At 41.7% G+C, this 22,412-nt stretch overlaps 1 protein-coding gene across 10 annotated transcripts in view; it reads right to left on the minus strand.

Annotated features, from left to right (window-relative positions):
- MITF (melanocyte inducing transcription factor) overlaps nt 1-22,412 on the minus strand; it is a 192,967-nt gene that overhangs the window by 16,061 nt on the left and 154,494 nt on the right. For 8 of the 10 annotated variants that reach the window (XM_075938575.2, XM_006120017.5, XM_075938580.2 and 5 more), the window contains exons 3-6: nt 12,685-12,912; nt 11,087-11,170; nt 9,534-9,629; nt 3,655-3,772 (exon numbers count right to left, since the gene is read on the minus strand). In XM_075938575.2, the coding sequence (XP_075794690.1) occupies nt 3,655-3,772; nt 9,534-9,629; nt 11,087-11,170; nt 12,685-12,912 (526 nt within the window). Of the gene's footprint in view, nt 1-3,654; nt 3,773-9,533; nt 9,630-11,086; nt 11,171-12,684; nt 12,913-14,049; nt 15,049-22,412 lie in introns of those variants that run through there. The other 2 variants (XM_075938584.2, XM_075938583.2) reach the window with 2 other exon arrangements.

The raw sequence follows: 22,412 nt of genomic DNA on the forward strand, positions 1-22,412 counted from the left end.
TCTAGCACAACGCTAAGACACAATAAGATGCTTACACCTGGAGTGGTGCAGAACTTGCTGATTTCATTTCCCATGGGGGCGGATACTTTTCCATCCTTCCACACTGGTTTTGGAGATTCGTTCTAACACAACATGGCACAGGCTAAACTCAAAATCAATGTGCTTTGTTCAGCTCTGGGGCTGCTCAACGGAGAGGTCTTAACATGTGACTTTTTAATCACAAGTTCAGTTACAAAGTCAGTTTCCCCAAAGGGTCTTTGCTGTGTCCTTTCCTTATATGGGTTGTAGATTTCAAGTCCAGCCCACAAGTGTTAAGAATAAGGGTTTCCTCTGGAGTTGACCATTTTACCGCTCTTAATTTGGACTAACATAGCGGGCAGAGGAGTAGCATGGTACTTCTTGTTCTGTGCTGGATCCCAGAGGGGTTGACTGAAAGCTCAAAAGGCTACAGAAGGCTTCCAGAGGCCTGACCCAGACCTGGATTTATTGTAGCTGGAGCATGAAACAAGCATAAGGTCAGTGAGGTCAAAACTGTAGGGAGTGGACTTGTGAATGAACATACAGGTGAATGCTGCTTCACCAATTAAGGTGATCGTTCCTGCCACAGGGAAGTGCGATATTCATAGACCTGATTTTACATGGCACTTGCTCATCTTCATGAATGAGTGGCAAGAGGCATGAAGACTGAAACACGCAAATGCCAAGGAAATGTAATGTAATCACATGTTCTCCCCATCACAGTACCTCCAGACCTTAGTCACGGGACAGCAAAAGGCTCTTCTACCCCGAGGAGGCAGAGATCAGAATTCAGATTCTGTGTCCACACTAGGGACAATGAAATTCTTATTTACAGGATCAGAAGCGCTCAAGTAAAACACCACTTCCTGATTTGGACTGATACGCCCTCATCTCATGCTACATCAAGACTATTGTTTTTTAAAGGAAATTCTTCATCTATTTCCATCTTATTATATATTTTAGAAATGTGTCCGTCTTTCTGTCCGTCAGGAGCCTGTTTCTTCAAGAACTCCTTTTAAACCGGGGGTGGGCAATCATTTTAGATGGGAGGCCTCTTTGCTTTGTCCCCGCCCTTCCCCTGCCTGGAGAGAGCTGCCAGCTGTTCTGAATAGCTGGCGGTTCCTCCTAGGCACCCGTCCCCTCGCAGGGCAGGAGAAGACTTTGCAACCTCTCCCCACCCACAGGCCAATCAGGGCCTGGGGGCAGAAGGAGAACGTGAAGTCTCTCGCTCCCTGCCCCCACCCTGCAAGGGGCACGCAGCGCTTAGAGCGAAAGCTCCGCATGCTCCTTGTAGGGCGGGGGGGCCAGGAATGCATGAGGTCTCCTGCTCCCTGCCCTGCAAGAAGCGTGCGGAGCTTTCTCTCTAAGCGCTGCATGCCCCTTGCAGGACAGGCGGAGACTTTGTGCACTCCACTGTCCCCAAGCCAATCAGGACTGGGGGTGGGAGGAGTGCATGAAGTCTCTCGCTCCCCGCACCTGCCCTGAAAGGAGCACATGGTGCTTGCAGGGCAGGGGCAGGGAGCGAGAGATTTTGCACGCCCCTCCTGCCCCTAGGCTCTGATTGGCCTGGGGGTGGGGGAGTGGCAGGGCACATGTGGGCCAGATCCACCTCCTTGGTAGGCCTGATCCGGCCCTTGGAGGCCCCTTTGCCCACCCATGTCTTAAAGAGTAAGAGTTAGGAGCCTCAGATTTGGTTGGTAGGCAGCTTCCTCTTATCCTAACTTAATACAAGGTCAGGGTTTGGGACAATGGGATGCACCTGGAATTCAATGGGATGCACCTGGAATTCAATTGTTTCTCATAAAATGGAAAGGGAGAGGTCTGGCAGGAGGGACGGCTATACTGCAGAATGGTCTAGAGTATGGCCCATGAATGGTCTGGAGTTGGGGGAGTCCCCCCACCAAAAAAAAAAGTTCCCCCTAGGCACCCATGCCCCTGGTGGCAGGAGGAGACTTTGCATGCTCCCTCTTCTGCCCCCAGGCCAATCCAGCCCATGGAGGCCCTTTTGCCCACCCCTCGTCTAGATCATCCCTGATAAATGTCTATCCAACCTGCTCTTCAATATCTCCAGGTATGGAGATTCTACAACCTCCCCAGGAAATTTATTCCAGTGTTTAACCATCCTGACAGGAAGTTTTTCCTAACGTCCAACCTAAACCTCCCTTGCTGCAGTTTAAGCCCATTGCTTCTTGTCCTATCCTCAGAGGCCAAGGAGAAGAATTTTTCTCCCTCCTCCAGTTTTCCAAAGCCTCCCTTGGTTTACATGTGCAGAAGGTTAACAAATGGGTTGAACTATGCCCATGGCCACCAATGGGGAAGGGGGAGGAAGTTGTCCCGGGACCTGGGAATTTAAAAGAGCCCGGGGCTCTAAGACACTACTGCAGCAGCAGTGGCCAGAGCCCTGGGCCCTTTTAGACCACTGCCGGAGCCCTGTGTGGCAAAGTCCGGCCGGTGCTGAGGGCTGGCTACTTCTTTCACCTGAGGCCCACCTCCCATCACCACACTGCCCAGGGCCTGGTGCAGTCTGTCACGAGCCCTGAATATCCCCTAAAATGTTATTGAAAGTGGGACTGAGCCAGCAAGAGAATGGCAACTTTTCCTTCCTTCCTTCCAAAAACATTCAGCGTCTTAAAGCTTCACTCTAGTTTGCTTTTGCAAACAAGGGCCGTAACAAGGGCGAGGCAAACAGGGTGCCTGCCCTGGGCGCATCATAATCAGGGACACAAAGATGCAATAAGTAAAAATAATAGGCTGCAAAAGTAAAGAGCGTGACGCATCCTAACCTAAGGAGAGGATAAGTAATATTTTGCCCTGGGTGCAAAAATACCTAGTTATGGCGCTGTTCGCATAGGTTTGTATTTTAAACAGCAGAATAGGTTTCTGGAGTTTGTTTTTATGTTTTATCTCTTGGAGCTGTGATGGAAAGTGATTCTCTCAAGCTATTACTTTCTAATGTCTCAAAGTTTGGGATCAGAACGCTGTTCATATGAAAGGTAAGGCTCTTTTAGGACTTGGGTGAGAAGATTTTTGGAAGATTCTCAACCTTGATTATGATAGAAATGAATAAATAGCCATTCTTTGCACAACACCCGACCACTTAAATGCAGCATCCAGGAGTAACTGGACACTTGTTAAAGCATCCCACATTCCTAGCCTGACAGTATTACAAATTATTTTTTCACCATGAATAATCACTCCTATTGGCAGAGTCCCACTGGCAAAGTCTCCTGAGAAGCATCATATTAATTCAAGTTGCTATTACGGTTCTAGCCAGAGCAGCATACAATAGGTCCAATTTAGAGAGTAGCTACATAAAAGAAGTAGAGAGACAAATTTTTATCTTTAAAATGCTGCAGGGTTTTGTGCTGCAGGTTGCGTATGAAAACCCTGGAGTTTCCACACCCTATGGTTCTGTCCTTGTTATAAAACCAAGTGATTACTCATCTATGCAAAGGAAACAGACACCACGTTAACAGCGCCGCTCCTGCTAACAGACCTGCTCGGAAACACGCAGCAAACTGGAGGACAGAACTCCTCCAAATTTCCCTCGTCAGAAGGGATTTTTTTAAAAACACACCTGAAAAAAGAAAACCCTCTTGTCCGATCATTAAGTGACAATGTTGCAAGAGCATTTACCTGTGAGCTCCCTCTTGATATTGGGAAGGTTCGCCGGACACGAGTTGCTGATGTTCAACCCTGAAGGAGGCATGCTTTGGTTGCCATAAAGGTCAATCAAATTGCCGGATACCGGTAACTGGAAAATCGAAAGTGGAAAACGATCACTTGTTATGTCCCATCTGACACACTAGAACAAAGCCAACATTTGCTAAGAACGCTGCTCTCTGCTCCCTGTGCCAATACGGCTCTCAACAGCAAGGACATGAAACACGACTCCGGGAGAAAATGCTGAAATCCTTTCCCCAAACCAAAGGATGCTATGGATTATACAGACAATGCATTTTTAATAAGGACAAAGCACAAGGAAACCCAGGAATTTCACTCCACAAACGGCCTCTGCCTCAGAGCGAAGTAGAATTTTCATACATTATGCTATGGTTCCTGTGTGGTTATTAAAAAAAAACAACTCACTATACTTGTATGAGGGGGAGGGAAGCCTGCAAAGTTTAAAGTACAACCATAAGAGGGAGCTCAAGCTCTCCCATAAACGTTTAAGAGTGAAATAGCCCAATAGAAATTAATTACACATCCACATACCATGGATGTGTTTAAAGCAATTGAATTTAGTTGATCAGACAACTGCCTACATAACATAGACTTATTGGGATTTTCCTGCTCTCACATGAAAAACACATTTTGGGAGCGGAAGGGGGCAATCCACACTTTTTTGCATTATATATAGATACAAAATTGGTATCTGCATCCGCAACAATGAGCCGTGGATACCCACGGATATAAAGCAGGTATCTGTGGATTTGCAGGGTTCTAATTATATGGGCCAAAGTGTCTCAAGTCACGGAGTGAAGGGGGTGTTGCATTTTGCGTGAGTTCCAACTACAGGAGAAGGTCTCTGCAATAATTAAGCCTTGTGGTCACATGAGCTCACGTTAATCATGTGACGTCAACATGGGACAGGCTGCACTCATTGTGTGACTGAAATGTTGGGGCTCAGGTGCTTATCAGAGAAATACAGTAAGAGCGACATCAAGCATCTCAACTCAACTACATCCAAGTCCCCTCAGCATGCAGGGTAGGGTTCCCAGGTGTCCAATTTTCGACGGGAGAACCTGGTCGAAAAGGGATCTTGGCAGCTCTGGTCAGCAGGGCTAAGACAGGCTCTCTGACTGTCCCAGCTCCACGCGGCTCCTATGCCTGGCTCCTTGGTGCAGGGGCTACCAGGCAGCTCTGTGCACTGTCTGGCCCCACAGGCACCAACCCTGCAGCTCCCACTGGCAGCCTCACCCTTCCCATACCCCTAATCCGCATAGTCCTGTCTTTTGTCTGAGCCCCCTTCCACACTCACACTCCCACCCAGAGTCTGAACTCCCTGCCACACCCCAACCCTTTGCCCCAGCCCAGTGAAAGCCAGTAAGAGGGGCAGAGAGCAAGTGACAGAAGGGTGTGTGTGTGTGTGTGTGTGTGTGAAGTGAGTGGGGGATGGGACTTGAGAAAGGAGCGGGACAAAGCGAGTTCGGTTTTGTATGATTACCAAGTTAGTATCCCTAGTGCAGGGACACAGGGACTACATAGTGCACAAGCTGTCCTTACATGCAGTGAGATACACATGAGTGAGGAAGGTAGAACTGTAGTACACCTAGTTATTTCTGCCTGTTTCTACTCTCAGTTACAGCTGAGTAACCTGCAGGCAGCACTGTAAACAAGGAAAAGATCATTCAGCTAAAACATAGAGCAGAAAGTGCTTATTACAGGCAAACAGGAGATACTTATTACATGTGCACCGCAGCAGCAATGCCTCGATTTAAGAGTGCCGAGTGCTTCCTATTATACAACCATGTTTTCTGTTGCTTATAAAACTTTACAAACTTCCCACGGTTTAGGCTCCAACTTTCAATGCCAGGTGTCTGCCTCAGGCTGAATTTGTTAGGAAAGTAAAAGAATAGGAGGGGAAATATGTTGGTTTGCTCATATTAAAAAACTCGGACGACTGTTTCGGAAGGAACGTGATGCTGTAGTGCCTCAATGGCTTTGACTGGCAGACTTGAAATTTGACAGCTGGGTCTCTAATGTCAGGGATGTGTCTTCTGCAGTGCTCTGCTCACATTTGGCCAAGTTACAAGCCTCTGAAAAACATCAGCGCACATGCTGAGCAGAGATTTGTAAGAGAAGTGTTTCTTAAAACGTGTGCCGTGGCAGAGACAGTTGGAGGTGTACTGCAGCCTCTTTTAACTCCTCCTGTCCTCCCGTCCCCGCCACCGGAGGAGACGGAAGCTCAGTTGGGACAACACGTGCAATTAAAGGGACCGCCACCTTTTTTTTTTTTTTTTGGCTCAACCACCTTCCCTCAGTGTTCCGCATTAAAAAAAAAGATTGTTTGGTGTTCCACAGTAAAAAGTTCCAAAGCAAAAAGTTTAAGAAACACTGTATTAGAGGGTTCCAAGAACTGATCTGCACTGGGCATGCTCCATCCCTACACAGCTCCTACATGCTGATGAGACAGCGCATAAGCTCGTCCCACAGGACAACTGGGTATGCTCCAGCAAGGTGACTATAGGGTCTGAGCAATTCCTGCAATTGCTCTGCCAGCCTAGAAGAGGATTTCAGGGGCATGAAGCATCATAACTGAGCACCAGAAGTCCTTTCCCCCATGCTCTCAATCCCTCCCTTCTAGTGACGAGGCAGCATAGAGGAGGAGCCAGATCCAAGTGCGATGAGATGAGAGTGCAGGATTGAAAAAGAGTGAAGAGGGGCCCAAAGTGACAGGGAGAATCTGCAAGGATGGCAGCAGAAAGGCAATAGCTCCCTGAGTACACCACCCTCCATAGACAGACATTGAAGCCTAGGTTCTCATGCATTAAAACTCCTCTGACAACTACCAAGTACATTTGTGAATCCCACTGATAAAAGGAGAGGTGCTTTTTCCTCTACACTCTTCCACCTAGAGGGTAACAAAATACTCTGTAGCTCAAGTGGTAACGCTCTGGATCCAAAGGTCCCCCAGGTCTGCGAACACCACATATGGGGGAGTCAACATGATTTCACGATTGATATATTTAAAATTTCCCGAGGGAAAAAACCACTTAGCCTATTGTCTTTTAATGTATTTTCTGCCAGTGAATCACATTAATGCTAGTGATTAATGCAAAACAAATTCACTAGATTAAAAATAGTCATGATTCATAATTACTCTGTGAAATAATTTACATTTTTTATAAATATTTTGGCTAGTCTATATTTTCAAGTATACTGATTTCAGTTAAACAGAATACAAAGGGTGCAGTGCTCATTTTATATTATTCCTGATTACAAATATCTGCACTGTAAAAAAGGTAAGAAAATATTTTTCATTACCTTCATACATGTATTGCAATGCAATGTATTAATCACGGAAGTGCAATTTAAAAATGTAGATTTTTTAAAAATAGAACTGCACTCAGAAATACAACCATATAGAAGCCCACTCAGTCCTACTTCTTGTTCAGCTAATTGCCAAGACAAATAAGTGTGTTTACATTTCTAGGAGATAATGCTACCTGCTTCTCATTTACAAGGTCACCTGCAAGTAAGAAAAATGCATTTGTATAGCACTTTTCTACCAACGCCACAAGGAATTTAAGTGGCAGATATGCCTCTTCATGCTTTGGTCACCATCTCAAAGGACATGCTTCCATGATAAATTTAAACTGGTATTCTATTAACATTAGCATTGTGGTTTAAACCGTAATTAATCAACTATTTTTAATCTCATGATTAATTCCTATCATTTTTTAAATGTGTTGACAGATCTAAAAAAAAGCTATGGTTGGTAAGTCAAACATTCAAAAGTTAGGAAAGTTTTGAAAATAAAATGCAATGTGTCTAGGAAAACTTTGGGCGTATCCACCTTTGAAAGGAACTAAGGAGCCTAAGAGAAGTTGAGTCCAACTTCCATTGATTTGCTTGAAAACTGACAGCTTTAACCTGTAAAAGGCATACAGGAAAAACGAGGAAAAATGAGGCATACAAGAAAAAAGCATCAACAGCTGCAAAGACAGCCCTGGATTTTTAAAATTCCTACTGACTTATTAACATCATTCCATGATTAACGTGAACCCCCCTTCAGGAAAGACAGATTGGAAGGACACCTGGCTAAACATTCCATTTTGGAGTTGTTCTTAAACTTAGTTGGTTTTGGTGAATCAACAGTTAAACTTCCCCAACCTGGCTCTGCTGTTTAAACCTAATGTGTATAAGAGCTGAGTATTATGTACAATACCCCAGCTACTCTGCGGCTGGGTCACTCCCATGCACAGACTACAAGTAGCATGATGGCTTTTGTTATATTTCCTACTGTCAGATCAAATAGATCATACTTGAGTTTTGGTCACAAGTGAGAAGACAGGTCTTCGGCAGCAAAGCGCAAGTACTGTAATTTATTGCGATGCTTTTCAATTAAGTGGCGCTTGAACCTCTCATTAGCTCTCGCTCAATATAGATCTCCTATTTTGAATCTCAAGTAAGCACTGTTAGCACATGCAGCAAACTGGGCCTTTTCTTTTTTGTTTATATCAGAACAATAAAGTCCTTGTTACGGTCTAAGCTAAACTGAGCTATTTATAGACTGAGAGTCTCTGAGGACTGCTTCCTTTCCATGTTCTTTCACCTTCTAGTTAAATCAACAGTAAGTTTACAGATGTTTTACAATGTTACAGCAATATAGAGTATCTTCTAAGGACACAATCCTGCTCCTGATGGCAAAATTCCCATCACTTCATGGAGGGGGGATCAACTTAAACAACAGTAATTACAGCAAAATACGGGATACGATTTTTCTTATTGCCTCAGAAGAGCACTGGCTTGAGGTTTACTGTGGAGACTATGTTAAGTTTCCTAGTCAATGCAGTTTTATTTTGGTGACATTCACGAAGAAGCCCTAATGTTACCAATCTTGTTATAATCTAAGTACACAGTGAAGGGCAGAAACCCGGCATCTTTTTTTTTTTTTAATAACTGATTGGATTAATCCAAAGTACAGTCTTTCCTAGCGGTATTTAAAGCTACTTATGCTGGAAACTGAAAACAAAACAATGAATGATATGCAGTAGTGTTGGTCTTTAAAGTTCACTTCCATTTCACTTAAATCATAGGTCTTAGCAGCTGAGAAGGAAAGTCCACCCGCAGGAGCAGAAGGAAGTGACTGGCAGATCAGAGCACAGGAGAGTTTGGAGATCTCTATTATAGTTGTAAACTAGTTAGTTGTTACAGTGAGTTGCTAGAATATGTGCCTATAGTGCTGTTACTGGGAGCATGTGTACACATGGGGGTAATGGAAAGAGTCCCCCACTAAAGCAGCACAGAAAAGCACTGGGGATACAGAATTCCCACATCTAGGGTTCCTGGGAAAGGAAAAGGGGAGAAGAAATGTAGGAATCTCTTACAGAAAAATAGTAGGGATTAATCCAACAGGATTCTATGGAAAATAACTCCAAAAACAGAAGAGATTTTAATGGGAAGTTTTATACCTACATTAGATTTCCCTAATAGTTGCTAACTGGAGGCTGGGCCATGTTACCATGAAGACTAGGGCTGGGAAAAATCTCCTCCCCTTGCAACTAGCGTTGCAAGACCCCAAGTCAGACTTCAAAGGCAGATGGTCATGGCCAGACCCAAATCCAACCTCAGCAATTGCTCATTTTTTTAAACCAAGTTCCACACTGTGGCTTTCCACTGTAAATTCTTAATGCTCTTTATATCATCTCCTAAACCAATGCAGACAGCTGCTAGCAAAACATGCTGTGCTCGGATTTCACATGAAAGCTATTGGAAAGCAGAGGTGATTTAGACGTGGCTAGACAAGACAGACAAGAGTCAGTACGATGGAAAAGAAATGACCATTGTACCGTATTTGCCATTTGCAGGGCAGGATCCATCAGGCCGAGGATTTCTTCATTATAACTTGATTCCAAGCTAATGATGTCATCAATTACATCATCCATCTGCAACAGAAAGGTGAATGGGGAAAAATGCAAGTTACTTGAAACTTGCCTGAGTTTCCAACTGAGTTGGTAACAGGCCTGTAGTAGTAATATTAAAAATAAATACATTTTTAAAAAGATTCCAAAATGCACTGTCCCCCCTTATTAGTGCTGTCTCTATTGGACCTCAGAAACCTAAGCATTTTTGCCGTACTCCACTTCTGCCCCTCCTTAGTAATCACCACTCTCCTGACCCAGGAGTGGGTCTTCTTCTGCCTTCAGCTATCATCAATGCCCTTCTTTAATTGGCAGGAGGAGTCAATAATGAGTTGTAGGAAACTCAAGACCAACTATACCGCAATTGTGTGGGTGTGACTGGTGTACAACCAGCCAGCCGGGCAGTTTTACACATTTCAGAATGGTTTCTGGTGCAAATTCAGAGAGCCCATTCTTGTATACAGGCTGGGAGTTGGGTCGGACTGAGGTTTGAATTGCAGCTTTGTAGCAGATGGCCCCACAAGCGCTTTTATTTTCCTTAAAGTACTATAAAATCAGGGATCGCAGTAAAGAGCGACTGCATGTTCATTGCAGAGGATGGAAACATAAGTCTATTCAAACACAAACATAATTTGAGACTAGCTTCTGTGCGTTTTAAACACTGGCATATAACTTTATGAAAGAGTTATCAGACCTCTCTGAACCTTCCTTCCTGGGCCTCATCTGTCTCTTCTTTCCAACCTCCTCCCCTCGCCTTTCCTTTTCTCCTCTCCTAACCCTTGCGTTTCACTCTCTTGCCCATCACCATTGCCAAGGATTTCGAAAGTTTGTCCTTGAAATGGTGGATACCATCTCTGGTAAAATCTCTCTGAGTAGCTGTTTCTATGGGCGACTCATAGGAGATGCAGTTTCCCTTTCAGCTCAACAGAGAGGGAGTCTGGAGAGGAAAATATAGTAAGAGAAACTGTAGCACTCACAGACTATATACGAGATGCCATTTTTGCAGGGGAGTGAGAATTCATACCCTTGATGCATACCATCCCTATGCTTGTAAGGAAATATTAAACTATTTCATCTCACATTATGAAATCTGAACCTAATTGCCACAGAAAGAGGGTCATACCAGCATCCTAAATAAAAAGGCAGAACAGAATAGGAATGCATTTCGCATTTCCCCTGAAATCCTAAGAAAAGAACAACATACAGGAGCATTCTTTATAACATGCAATCTTCCCAAGACTTATTTAGACTGTATAAGTTTTTCACAGCATAAAATTGGAGAGTGGAAGAAGGGCCAACCCTTTTCAGATATACTTTTAATGAACTTCTGAAATAAACTCATCAAAACCAAATCTGCAATGTACTTTTCTTCAGAGTATTTCTGCCGCTCTTTTCCTTAAAGAAAACCAACAAGTCATGGAGAAACACCGGCACTGTTTATAATGGATTCTGTACTCCCCAACTCCTGTGCCATCCAGTACCTGCATGCATGATGCTCGCGAGTGTGTGTTCAGAGCGGGGCACTCGCCTTCTACCCTGCTTTGCTCTTCATATTTATAAAATCCCTGTGAATATAAAAAAGGGGAAAAAAGCAAAGCATGGACCTGAATTTGCAGCACAGTCTTTCCTCTGGACAGGCATGATTGAGACAGTGTCATGCACACAAGTGCCTGATGACACAGCAATGCGACGCTTTAGCTCTCGCGAGGAAAAAGCAAAACATTGGTGTGATCATGATAATGGAACAGAACTACTTTATTTTAATTTGTTTTAAAGTACTGAAACAATGGGATAAAGGAACAGGGAACACTCAGCAATCTTGGCACATGCAAAGTGATTACTGCAAAAAGCAAATCTGCCAAGACATGCACACCGCAGTATTTCCATGCTATCAAAGTGGGGATACATTTGCTTTTTATAAAAAGTCTTCTTAATTGGCCTCTTCCTTATGCAAATGCACTAATCTACACCTGCTTATCTGCATTGGGTATTCTTATAGCTGTACACAAGCATTAGCAGCCGCACACAAGTTCAACAGTGCCAATGTACATTTTGGCTGTGAATACTGCTGCAGAAGATTTCCAGACATCACCCAAGTGACATTTTACAAAGGAGGGTGGATAGTGAAATCTCAGGCAGTAATATTTGAAAAAGAATAAAAATGGGGATATTTTGGGAAACTAATTCATCACTCGAAAGACAGGCACAGTGGGTAAGCTAATATCTTTGACTGCCCCAACTTGTTAGTGAGAGAGACAAGCATTCGAGTTTACACAAAGCTCTTCTTCAAATCTGGGAAAGGTACTCAGTGTCCCAGCTAAATATATGATGGAAGAGCATAAGCAATTAACATATTTCAAGGGCCTGTTCAAGGCAAAGTGGCTTAATAAGGCCCCTACAGTCATATGACAAAAGGGGGAAGGTAGTGGGTTACTAACATAAATCCAGTGACTTTGCTAGATGCTAAAAAAAATCACAGTCTTAAAAAGTATTATTTTAAGCGGACAAGCTTGACTTTTGAAAGTACTGGGCAGTCCTTCTCCTCAAAGGAAACCTGACCAATCATTTATTGAGCAATCACTTTTGTGAAAAGTTATTTCAAATTTTATTGTCCTTTAAAAATTCACTCTTCACAATGGTTTGCAGTTTTCTTTTTTTTAAAAAACAAGCACCAACACCATTTCCTCTCTGCACTCTGAATGAGCCACAAAATTGTGATTCCAGAAAGTTACAGCCAACAAACAAAAATGGCCTTGCATTCTCCAAAGGTCAATTACTCACTGCTTTGTGCACTGATTAGGCACAAAAGAGGCTTTAATAAGATATATAAACTGAGTACAGTAGCACCAAGTTAAAAAAAAACCTCAACTGCCCACAGATTTTTCATCCCACGTGTATTTGATATACATTAAAAGTCACCCAAATTTTTTCAAGTCAACACTTGACAATAATAGATAAACTGAAGTTCTTTACCATGAGTGACTATTATTACTATGACAAATATTATGCACAGAAGACCAGTGAGAATGATACTAAGTATAAGATGAAATCACAATAGGGTACAGACACTATTATTTACCTCTTTTTCACAGTTGGAGTTAAGTGTGAGCATAGCCATTGGACTGTTGGGTGCGCTGCTTCCAGTTCCAGGTGGCATGACATGATCACCAGGCTGGTTTGGACAGGGCAAGCTCAGAGCTTGGTTGGCATGTTTATTTGCCAGAGTGGTAGAAAGGTACTGCTTTACCTGCTGCCGTTGGGCTTGCTGAATGTGGTACTTGGTTGGATTTTCAAGGTGAGTCTGCACCTGCAAGCATACAGTAAAAGTAGTGCTTTAGTGCTTTGTGGAGCCATTATAACATTTTTTAGATGCATGTTAATCCTAAATATACTTCGTAGGTCAGATCCTCAGCCAGTGTGTTGGCTCTGCTGAAGTCAACTGCATTTTGGCAAATTAAAATAACCAAAGAAACATCCATTTGTCTCCTAATGCACTAGTACAGTAATTGCTGTTCACAAGCTTAATTCAGGATTCCTGATCTGATGGTTTCTCAATATTCTGTTGGCTTTAAGTGATAAAATTAAGTTATTTGGTTTGATCTCAAAAATAGCTAACAAGTTTTTTGGGGAAAAAAAGAGAGTAAAAATAGTTTTAGTCCAAATAACAGATGTAAACAAAATTAAGCAAATTAATAATTACATTTTCCTTTGTAAATAGCAACTTAAGGCTTATATATTTGTAGCATTGATTTAAAGAGAGTAGGATAGCCTCTAAAACACGTGCTGGAAATAACAGATGATAGAACAGAAATATTTCAATGTGGAAAATCTAAGTTAAACTAGTTTTCTATTCAGTACATTAGACATTTTCATTAATAGTAAATGTTATGTTAAAAGGCTGCTCTAATATTAAGAATTTTTTTAAATGAAATCACTCATTCTAAAACGAACCATGTAGACAATAAAAGAAAAGCAACAGTCTTCTGAGCAAAATGTTCACCACCGTTTGAGCAATTCTGTACCATCAGACACTTAACCGTATTGCTTTTACCAGCAGAAAGCAGAAGATTAATTAAAACACAACATCATATTGAAAAGGCTCGTTACTTTTATATGTTAGTTGTGAAAATTATTTTCAGTTGCTGAACAGCTACTAAAAAGGTATCATCTCTCTATTTTTTGTGGAACAAAGAAATATGTGTCAGATAACAGAGATGAAAAGGATTGCATATACATACACACACAGGCGTCAATTATTTTTTGTCAAGGTCCAGACACTAAAGAAACTAATTTTAAAAAGTGGTAACAAACAAGGAAATACATAAAAAGCCTATGGGGCTCCATTCAAAAGGATCTGACTCTCTAGATTTGGCCCATGGTCCATCCATTGACTACCTCTGCAGCAAATTATTTTAACAGGTAAAGTGAGCGTAAGATAACTCACCTGATAATGATTATATTCAAGCATTTCCAGCATAATGTTTATATGTTCCTAGCTTAGCCAGGGAGATGGTTTAGCATTTATCCTTTATTTTCCTGCTATTCAAAGGCTCACATACAGATGCACCATAAACAAGCTATCCTGAAATGGTGAAAGAAATTTTACTACAAACAGCTCAGGCTTATAATAAGCCAAGCTAATTAGTTACGCACGTTGAGAAATAAACAGTCACACAAGGGGCTTTGATTGGAAGCCATGAAAGTTTAGCCCTAAATATTGGTATTAATTTTTTTCTATAGCTTTGACGTCATGCTTTTTCATAAACATAAAAGGACCTTTTAAGTGATGGGCTTTCAAAGTCAGATTGACAGTTCGCTCAAGGCCAAATTGCTATTCATCTTTCGTTCCAGTCATACTAACAGACAATGGTAGTTTTCTTTAGCAGTAAGGTTAAGAGTTGTACGTCCCAAGTAAGAAGCGGAAGCTGCAAGAAAATGCTACAAGTCTGATGCAGTATTCATTGGCAGTGGTGTACACTGAACAAACTTATGTGGTTGTCTAGTTCTAGGCCAAGTTCCCATGTTTATTGTATATTGTCACACTCTTCCATCCTTACCTACCTCTATCTGAATTGGGAGGATGTGAGCTAAGGAAAAACATACATTCTCCACACAGTCATCCTTATCCTTCCTCACCAAACTCCTAGGGAATACCAGAGTAAGTTAATGCAGACCCAACCCTGATAAAGGTCTCTAAATTGATCTCAGAGGGGTAGCCGTGTTAGTCTGTAATTTTAAAAACAACTTTTAAAAAAACAACAAGCAGTCCTGTAGCACCTTAGGGTATGTCTACACAGCAATATTATTTCAAAATCACTGAAATAATTTAGTCTGTGCATACGCAGAAGGCAGTTATTTTGAAATAATGTTGAAATGTGTCAAGCTGGAGGACTTCTTACTCGGACTCCTGTAACCCTCATTATACGAGGAGTAAGGGAAGCCAAAGGAAGAGTGCTCTGTTTTGAAATAAGTGCTGTGTAGATGCTCCCAATTTCGAAAGAAGCTATTTCAAAATAAGCTACGCAATTGATGTAGCTCAATTTGTGTAGCTTATTTTGCATTAAACCCTGCTGTGTAGATGCACCCTTAGAGACTAATAAAAATTTATGTATAGTATCACGAGCTTTCATGTGCACAACCCACTTCTTCAGATGAGATAATCTTCATCTGTGATTGTATATAGCTAACTTCTGGCATGGAGACTACAAATTACCAGAAAAGTCCCAACATAATTTTACAATCTATAATTAAAAACAACCTTCACCCAAAACTGTTTGGAATATAAACAGGGGCAATGAGTTTGTCTGTGTTCAGAAAGTTAAGGAAACATGTCAAACTGTTCCTGTATAACTTCCATTGAAAGTGGGATTTTTGTATAAATTATTAACCAGAACGATACTTTGTTGCACTTGAATAATTCAGATCAGTTGTGGTGGTCGTAGCAGCTCCAGGTTTTCCACTTTAACATGTGTGTGCCATGATTATGTACACCGTTTCTCAGAACAGAAATACACTTATCTGTAAGAAAACGGCATGGAAGGTCTGTAACGAGCTGTGAAAATAATGGAATTTTCAATTTGCTGGCTATTCTGAAAAATATATATTGATCTCAAGAAAGTTCACTTTTGATTTTGAGCAGTTCAACACGTATGAACTTTTTACAAAATAAAACTGAAGGAAATGTTTGAAACAAAATCATTCTGAACTGAAAAACTGACATGTTTCTGCGTTTGTCATCATAAAGTTTGGGTTGAAAATGTTTCCTATTTCTGTAAACATTAAAAACTTAGCATGTGCTAACACCATACTAACAAACACAGAAGACAGCCTCCTCTGTTTGAAGCTCATAGACCTTACAAGAATATTTGTATAGTTATTTGTGCCATTTAATTATATTGTTTCCATGATTTTGTATGCAACCAAATTAACTTTATAACCAACTTCCTCTACAACCGTAGCCCAAGCGAAACAGAATTTTCATGGCTGGAAAAAATAGCTCTTTACTTGAAAACACACTTTCCACATAAATTCATTTGTTGTGTCAATGAATAGGAAATCTACTAAAGCAGATCATGCATTATCTACTGATGCAAAAGACTACAGTAGTTAGGTTCCTAAACTTATTCTGACTGGATAAGTTTACCATGACAAATTTCCTAGCTTTACAGACAAATTTCTAATTCTTAACATAACAAAACCCATAAAATTCTTTGCCCACCTGTAAACATTATTAGCACACATGAAATTACAGTAGGTCAGGCCACAGTAAGGAATCAGGACACTCATGCAATGCTGTACTACAGAAATGTAGGAAAAGACACTTCCTGCCTCAAAACGCACATACAGCAGGGAAAGGGGCAGCCAATTCACAAGGATATGAAAGGGCAAACCTTGACTGTAACAGAGCTACTTCATAGTGAGTGACAGGGAACTTCTGAAAAAAGAAATTGATTTCAATAGACTGTTTGTATGACCCTGCACCCCAAATTCCTTCTGGCCTGACTTTCCTAGCTCCCTCCTCCCTCATGAAGGAAGTGGGAGGGCCCTTTTATCTCAGATGGTGTCAAATAGCTGCAGAAGTCACAGCATGTCAACCGCTTTCCTCAGGAGTTTTATGCCTACTGATGCTGTATCAGCAGAAAAACTGATGCAAAGGGATAGCATTTTTTACTGAAATATTTTGGGCATGCTACCATCTCTTCCCAGTTCTCTGTCTGCTCCCTTCGTCTCTTGCCCCTTTACGTTCTTTTTCTTCACTCTTGATTCGGTTGAGAAATGTTACTTCAGTATTGGACATTACCTGCTACAAATATGTATCAAGCAACCTACTCAATTACAATTTCCTGGCAAAAGCCACCTTAAAACATTTCCATGAATGGAAGTGGGCAGTATTATGTAGGGCTAGCAGGTATTTATTAGAAAATGGTAGATCCACAAGCAACTTCCTTACACAAATCCCCTGTGATCTGTCATTGGGGTGACATTCCTAGTTTAAACATCACAGAGGTAAAACTATTGATTTCAGTGAACTATGAATTATAGATTGCACCTCCCTGGTCCGGCACTCTTGGGACCAGTGCTCCTTGTAAATCGAGCACTAAGGTGGCCACCCAGGAGAGATTCAAATGCTACCTAGCTGATAAGCAGAGTGTCCACAGCTGGCAGCATGTGTTCCTACTGGTGGTGCACATCTGCACATGTCTTGGTGCATATAACAAAATGTATTCCACACATGGATAGAAAAAATATGAGGGAACATTTTTCAGGATGTTCCAGCTCCTTCATCTGCACCCAATACTGTCTGCATGTAGCTGAACAGCTGTTCCCTAGTGTAAACAAAGCACAGGGAGGAATGGGGGAGAGCTGCTGAGTGGGATTGGCAAATCCCCAAGAGTACCATCATGTATCCCAGTTTGAGAAATGCTGGTATAAGACAAAACAAGGTCTGTGACTCAACACCATTTACTTGCTCGTGGCTTACATATCACAGTTCTATCTGCAAGAAAAGTTCTACTGTAGAGTCTTATCTATCTTAGAGTCTTATCTAAGTATCTGTGAAGCATACTATATTTGTAAAGGATTCCAAGACAGATGTGTTTCAATTTCAGTGTAAAAAAGGGAGCATAGTTTTATAGTAAGATAGCAGTCTGTTCTGCTGTATGTTATTTTTATTACACATAAGGCATACAAAATGTTGGAGAAGGGCAGTGTTTCCCAAATGGTGAGGTGAAAATAAGGTTTCTATGAGAAAATTCCATTACAATCACATTTTATGATTTAAAAAAAATATATTTAAGCATTTATGAATTTTACTGAAAACAATTTACATTTGTTTGCACCACGATAAGTGTCCCTGTGTAAAGCCAGCTTAGCCAGAGAGAGGGGATGATGATGTCACTACTTAGCGCTGCGCGTGCAGTCAACCAGTGGTGCAACTGCATGTTATATACCACCGTAAATCCCCGTACTCACTCTCAGGGAGCGTGGATCACGTGGGTGACTCAATACGAGTATACTAGCACCGCGTCAGACAAAGTCAAAGCTTCAGTTGTCAAACCAGTTGCTTGTATGGGAGTGTGCAGGCAGTTCTCTCATGAATACAGGCAGTCCCCGAGTTACGCGGATCCGACTTATGTTGGATCCGCAGTTACGAACGGGGCTTTTCTCGCCCCGGAGGACGGGAGCAGCGGGACGCCCAGATGCGCCGCAGTCCCGCCGCCCGCGTCCTCCGGGGCGAGAAAAGCTGCTCCGCGTCTCCCTGGTCTGCTGGGGGGGAGAGGGTGCACCCCCCCCCAGCAGACCAGGCTTTTCTCGCCGATGACGCCTGGGGTAGAGCAGCTGGGGCGCTGCCGAGTTGGTCCCGCACCGCTGCTCCTCGGCGCTACTGGACCAACCTGGCAGCATCCCAGCTGCTCTGCCCCAGGTGTCCCCAAGTCAGCCGCTGCTGAAACTGACCAGTGGCTGACTACAGGAAGCCCGAGGCAGAGTTGCTCTGCCCCGGATTCCTGGAATCAGCCGCTGATCAGTTTCAGCAGCAGCTGACTTGGGGACACCTGGGGTAGAGCAGCTGGGGTGCTGCCGGGTTGGTCCCCGCAGCCCTGCAGCACGGTCCCAACTAAAGGATTAAGCACTAGAGCTGGCTGCAAGAGTAGGCTATTTTCTGTTCAGTATGGGCATAGTACTGACTTGTGTATTAATGACTAACCTCATGTTAGATATGCATCCCCAAACATATTTGTACAATTCCCTCTAGAAGGCAACGTGGCCAAATGACTGGAACTAGAATCTGCTGTAACGGAATCCGTATTGCGAACCCCATTTTGGGACACCTCTCAGTGGGCTCTGAGGAGCATGCTCAGTACAGACGGATCAGAGAGAGATTTTAGCATCAGGGTTCTATACTGAACAATAGAAGTAACTGGTAACTTGGCCAAATCTAAATGAATTTTCAAGACAGCGAGGAAGCTCTCTCATCCCAGGTGTAAGAGTGATTTATTTAATGTGGTAACCTTAAAGTAAGACAGTTACTAAAATAATGAATTGGAGTAAACATACGAGATTAAAGCTATTTTGGACATGGATAAATGGGCGTGGGTGCAAAAATGCTGAAATTACAAACTGAAGGTCGAGAGACATCACAGATACTTGTAATAGCCAGGATGAAGACCGTCATTAAATGAAATGCCCACATAAAGACCAGACAAGGACCTTGATTAAAAGTATTCTTGCTTGAAATTTTATTTTCTCTAGTATTAGGGGCATCTGCTAGAGGGAACAAGGAAAGAGATAGCTTCTGAATGTCGCTCTTCATCCCTTCTTCCCCAAAATTCAGGTTGTTCATAAAATAGCCTCCAGCATTTGAAAGACAAAATGCTGATTTGTTAGATGTGTTTTTCCACAATAATTTAATCCAACAGCTAAGTGGCTAAAAATTACTAGTAGTTAAGATGCTGGAGTTAATTAGATCAGCCATTAGTTGTGGTTTTTATTGGCTTAGAGGCCATTGGGAACACTCCAAGTCAATCTACTCTTTGCAATAAATACTCTAGCTTGCACCAATGTCTAATTTTGGAGAGAATGCTGAAAGAGTGGTTTATTTATAAACTGGCTGTACTGTGCTATTGGTAGCTACACAAAGCCAAAAGTGTAAAAGGGTTCAGTATGTTTTGGGGAGAATGTTAAAATGAAAGGCATAGGTCTAGTATATCTTGTATTGTTAATCATAATTCTTTTAGCATACGTACTTGTAGGTTGTTTCTTTTGGTAGAATACTTCAGTGAATGAATTTATGATGTAGTATGATGCAAGATGGGATTGAAGATAAGCATAATATGTATGGTGCATCACATTGTGATCCTTATGTTACCACCACCAGGTGGATTTGAACCTAGGACCTCTGGAGCTTAATGTAGGAGCCTCTACAGCTTGAGTTATAAAGTCAACTGGCTTCTCGGCTTAGGCTGTAGAGTTTACTCATTCTTATCTTTTCCTATAAGTGGTCTAAATACGACTACTTAGGACAGTGAATCATACCCCATAGGCAGGGCTTGACAAACTCTGGCACGAGCTACTTGCCAGACTGGTGAATGGGGCGCATGGAGCGACTGGCTGAAATCTATTCGTCCCGGGCAAGTAGATTCAGCAGTTTGTCGAGCCCTCCCCATAGGTGAGTGAGTTACACTTGCACATCCCATTTTAATTTCCAAAATTAAATTCTGCAAACTATAGGGCTGAGTGACTATTTTTCAACAAAAAACATTTTTGCCAAAAAATAATATAGATGAGTCAAACGTATTGCGAATTAGTGCTAAATTTGCCAAAATGTTTAGCCACATCACTCCTCCTACTTATCCCCTCTCCTTCCAAAAGTAATCAGTGCTTTGTTTTGTTCTTTATGAAACACAATATTTTGACTTTTCAATTCAAAATTAATTCATTTAACTTTTATTAATTTTTTTATTAAAACTGAAATAAAAAAGACTCAAAAATGAATGTTTTGTTTTACCTAAAAATCAATCGTTTTTTTGTTCTCAAAAGTTTGAAAAAGTTTCTTCCTCCTAGTCCCATTTTTTTGGTTTAGCCACTGACCCAAAAATCTATTATTTGCACAACTCTACTCTTAAGTGATTCAGAATTGATTTATTGACTGGCTGTTTTTCTGCAACGGTTTGTCACGTTACATTCCATTCAGTACCACTGACATAATTACTACCAATGAAATGTAGGACTACTCACTAACACATTTTTATAGATGTTTCCACTTTCCAGGGTAAGAGATTTCTGCATTATGACTATCTCTTTATTAAACCCCAAAAAACTTGCCGAGTCTGTCAGTGTATGGAAACCTTAGGGAATCAGGGAAATATTGAATTTGGATACATTTCCACTTTTTCTGTGCTCACTTTCCATGAATGTTCTTGCAAACAATTTGACCAGAAAGAACATTCAGGGAAACAGGAAGTTAAGCAAATTTTGCTCCCAGAAAGCAAATTCTGAATTCAAATATTCACCCAGACCTAATTCTCTGAATAATACTTGTCCATTCAGAAACCACCACCACAATACCATGTGACTTATGTGCCCAATTAAAACTAACCAATGGAGTTTGAATTCTGGATAACAATTAATAATGCACGTCTAAAGGGGAAGCAAGTTTAAAAATACTCCCAGAAAGTTGGCAATTTTTCAAGAAGACTAAATTATAAAGAGAACAAGAGAAAACTATTCCTCTGCGTAGGAAAGATAGGAAGCATAGCAAAAGACCACCGTGACTTAACTGGAAGATCTTCTATGATAATACATTTTTAAAAAGAGTCCAACACAAAGTGGAAACTAGGTCAAATTACAAAAGATGAATAAAAAACATACACAAGCATGGAGCGATAAAATTAGAAAAGTCAAGGGACAAAACAAGATTAAACTAGCCAGAGACAGAAAACGAGCAACAACAAACCATTCTATAAATACCTCAGGAGCAAGAGAAAGACCAATGAAGGGCGAGGCCTGTTACTCAATGAAGGGGGAAAAACAATAATAGAAAATGTGGAAAGGGGAGAAGCGCTCAATGACTTTCTGCTTTCACCCGAGAGCCCAGTAGTGACTGAACATTGTACATAGTGTGGCAGGGGAAATGAGATATGATCTGAGGCTAAAATATGGAAAGACCACCACATATATTCCATAACAAATCAAGAGGCAACATAACAAAACAGAGGGCAGAACATGCCCTGAACTTCCACATTTAAGTGCAATTACAACTGGTCCCTGAGTTACGAACGCATCGATTTACAACCATTTGTATTTACAACCAATCTCCTATACAGCCGGTCCCAAAGTTACGAACAAAATCCGCACTTACGAACAGCGCAGACACATGCAAACTGAATGTAATCCGACTTACGAACAGATCAAGTTACGACCTACTGTTTGGTACGTAACTCGTTCGTAAGTCGGGGACCAGCTGTACATAAGCGAGGAACTGGAGGATTTGAAACCTCCAACCAATATACCGCCTTTCTCTTTCCCCTTCCCATTTTAACCTGAGTTGCTGTGATGATAGCTCATTCATAGATATTTAACTGATGCACAAAATTCGAAGACTCGAAAGCTCTTCAGGGTAAGGACCACATCTACCACTGCCTGTAGAGAATCTAGCACCACAAAGAGTGTCCTGATTCTCATTCAGACCTTTGGGTGTTGACAACTGACAACAGGCAATGCTATGCGAGTCATGTGATTTTCTGCTTCAACTGTCTTGGCTTACATTTGTGGCCTCCATGGTCAAAGAAAGGAGAAATGTGAGCGCCA

This window comes from Pelodiscus sinensis, chromosome 11 (assembly GCF_052426305.1).
Source record: "Pelodiscus sinensis isolate ZL-2025 chromosome 11, ASM5242630v1, whole genome shotgun sequence".
In the NCBI taxonomy this organism is placed as follows: domain Eukaryota; kingdom Metazoa; phylum Chordata; order Testudines; family Trionychidae; genus Pelodiscus; species Pelodiscus sinensis.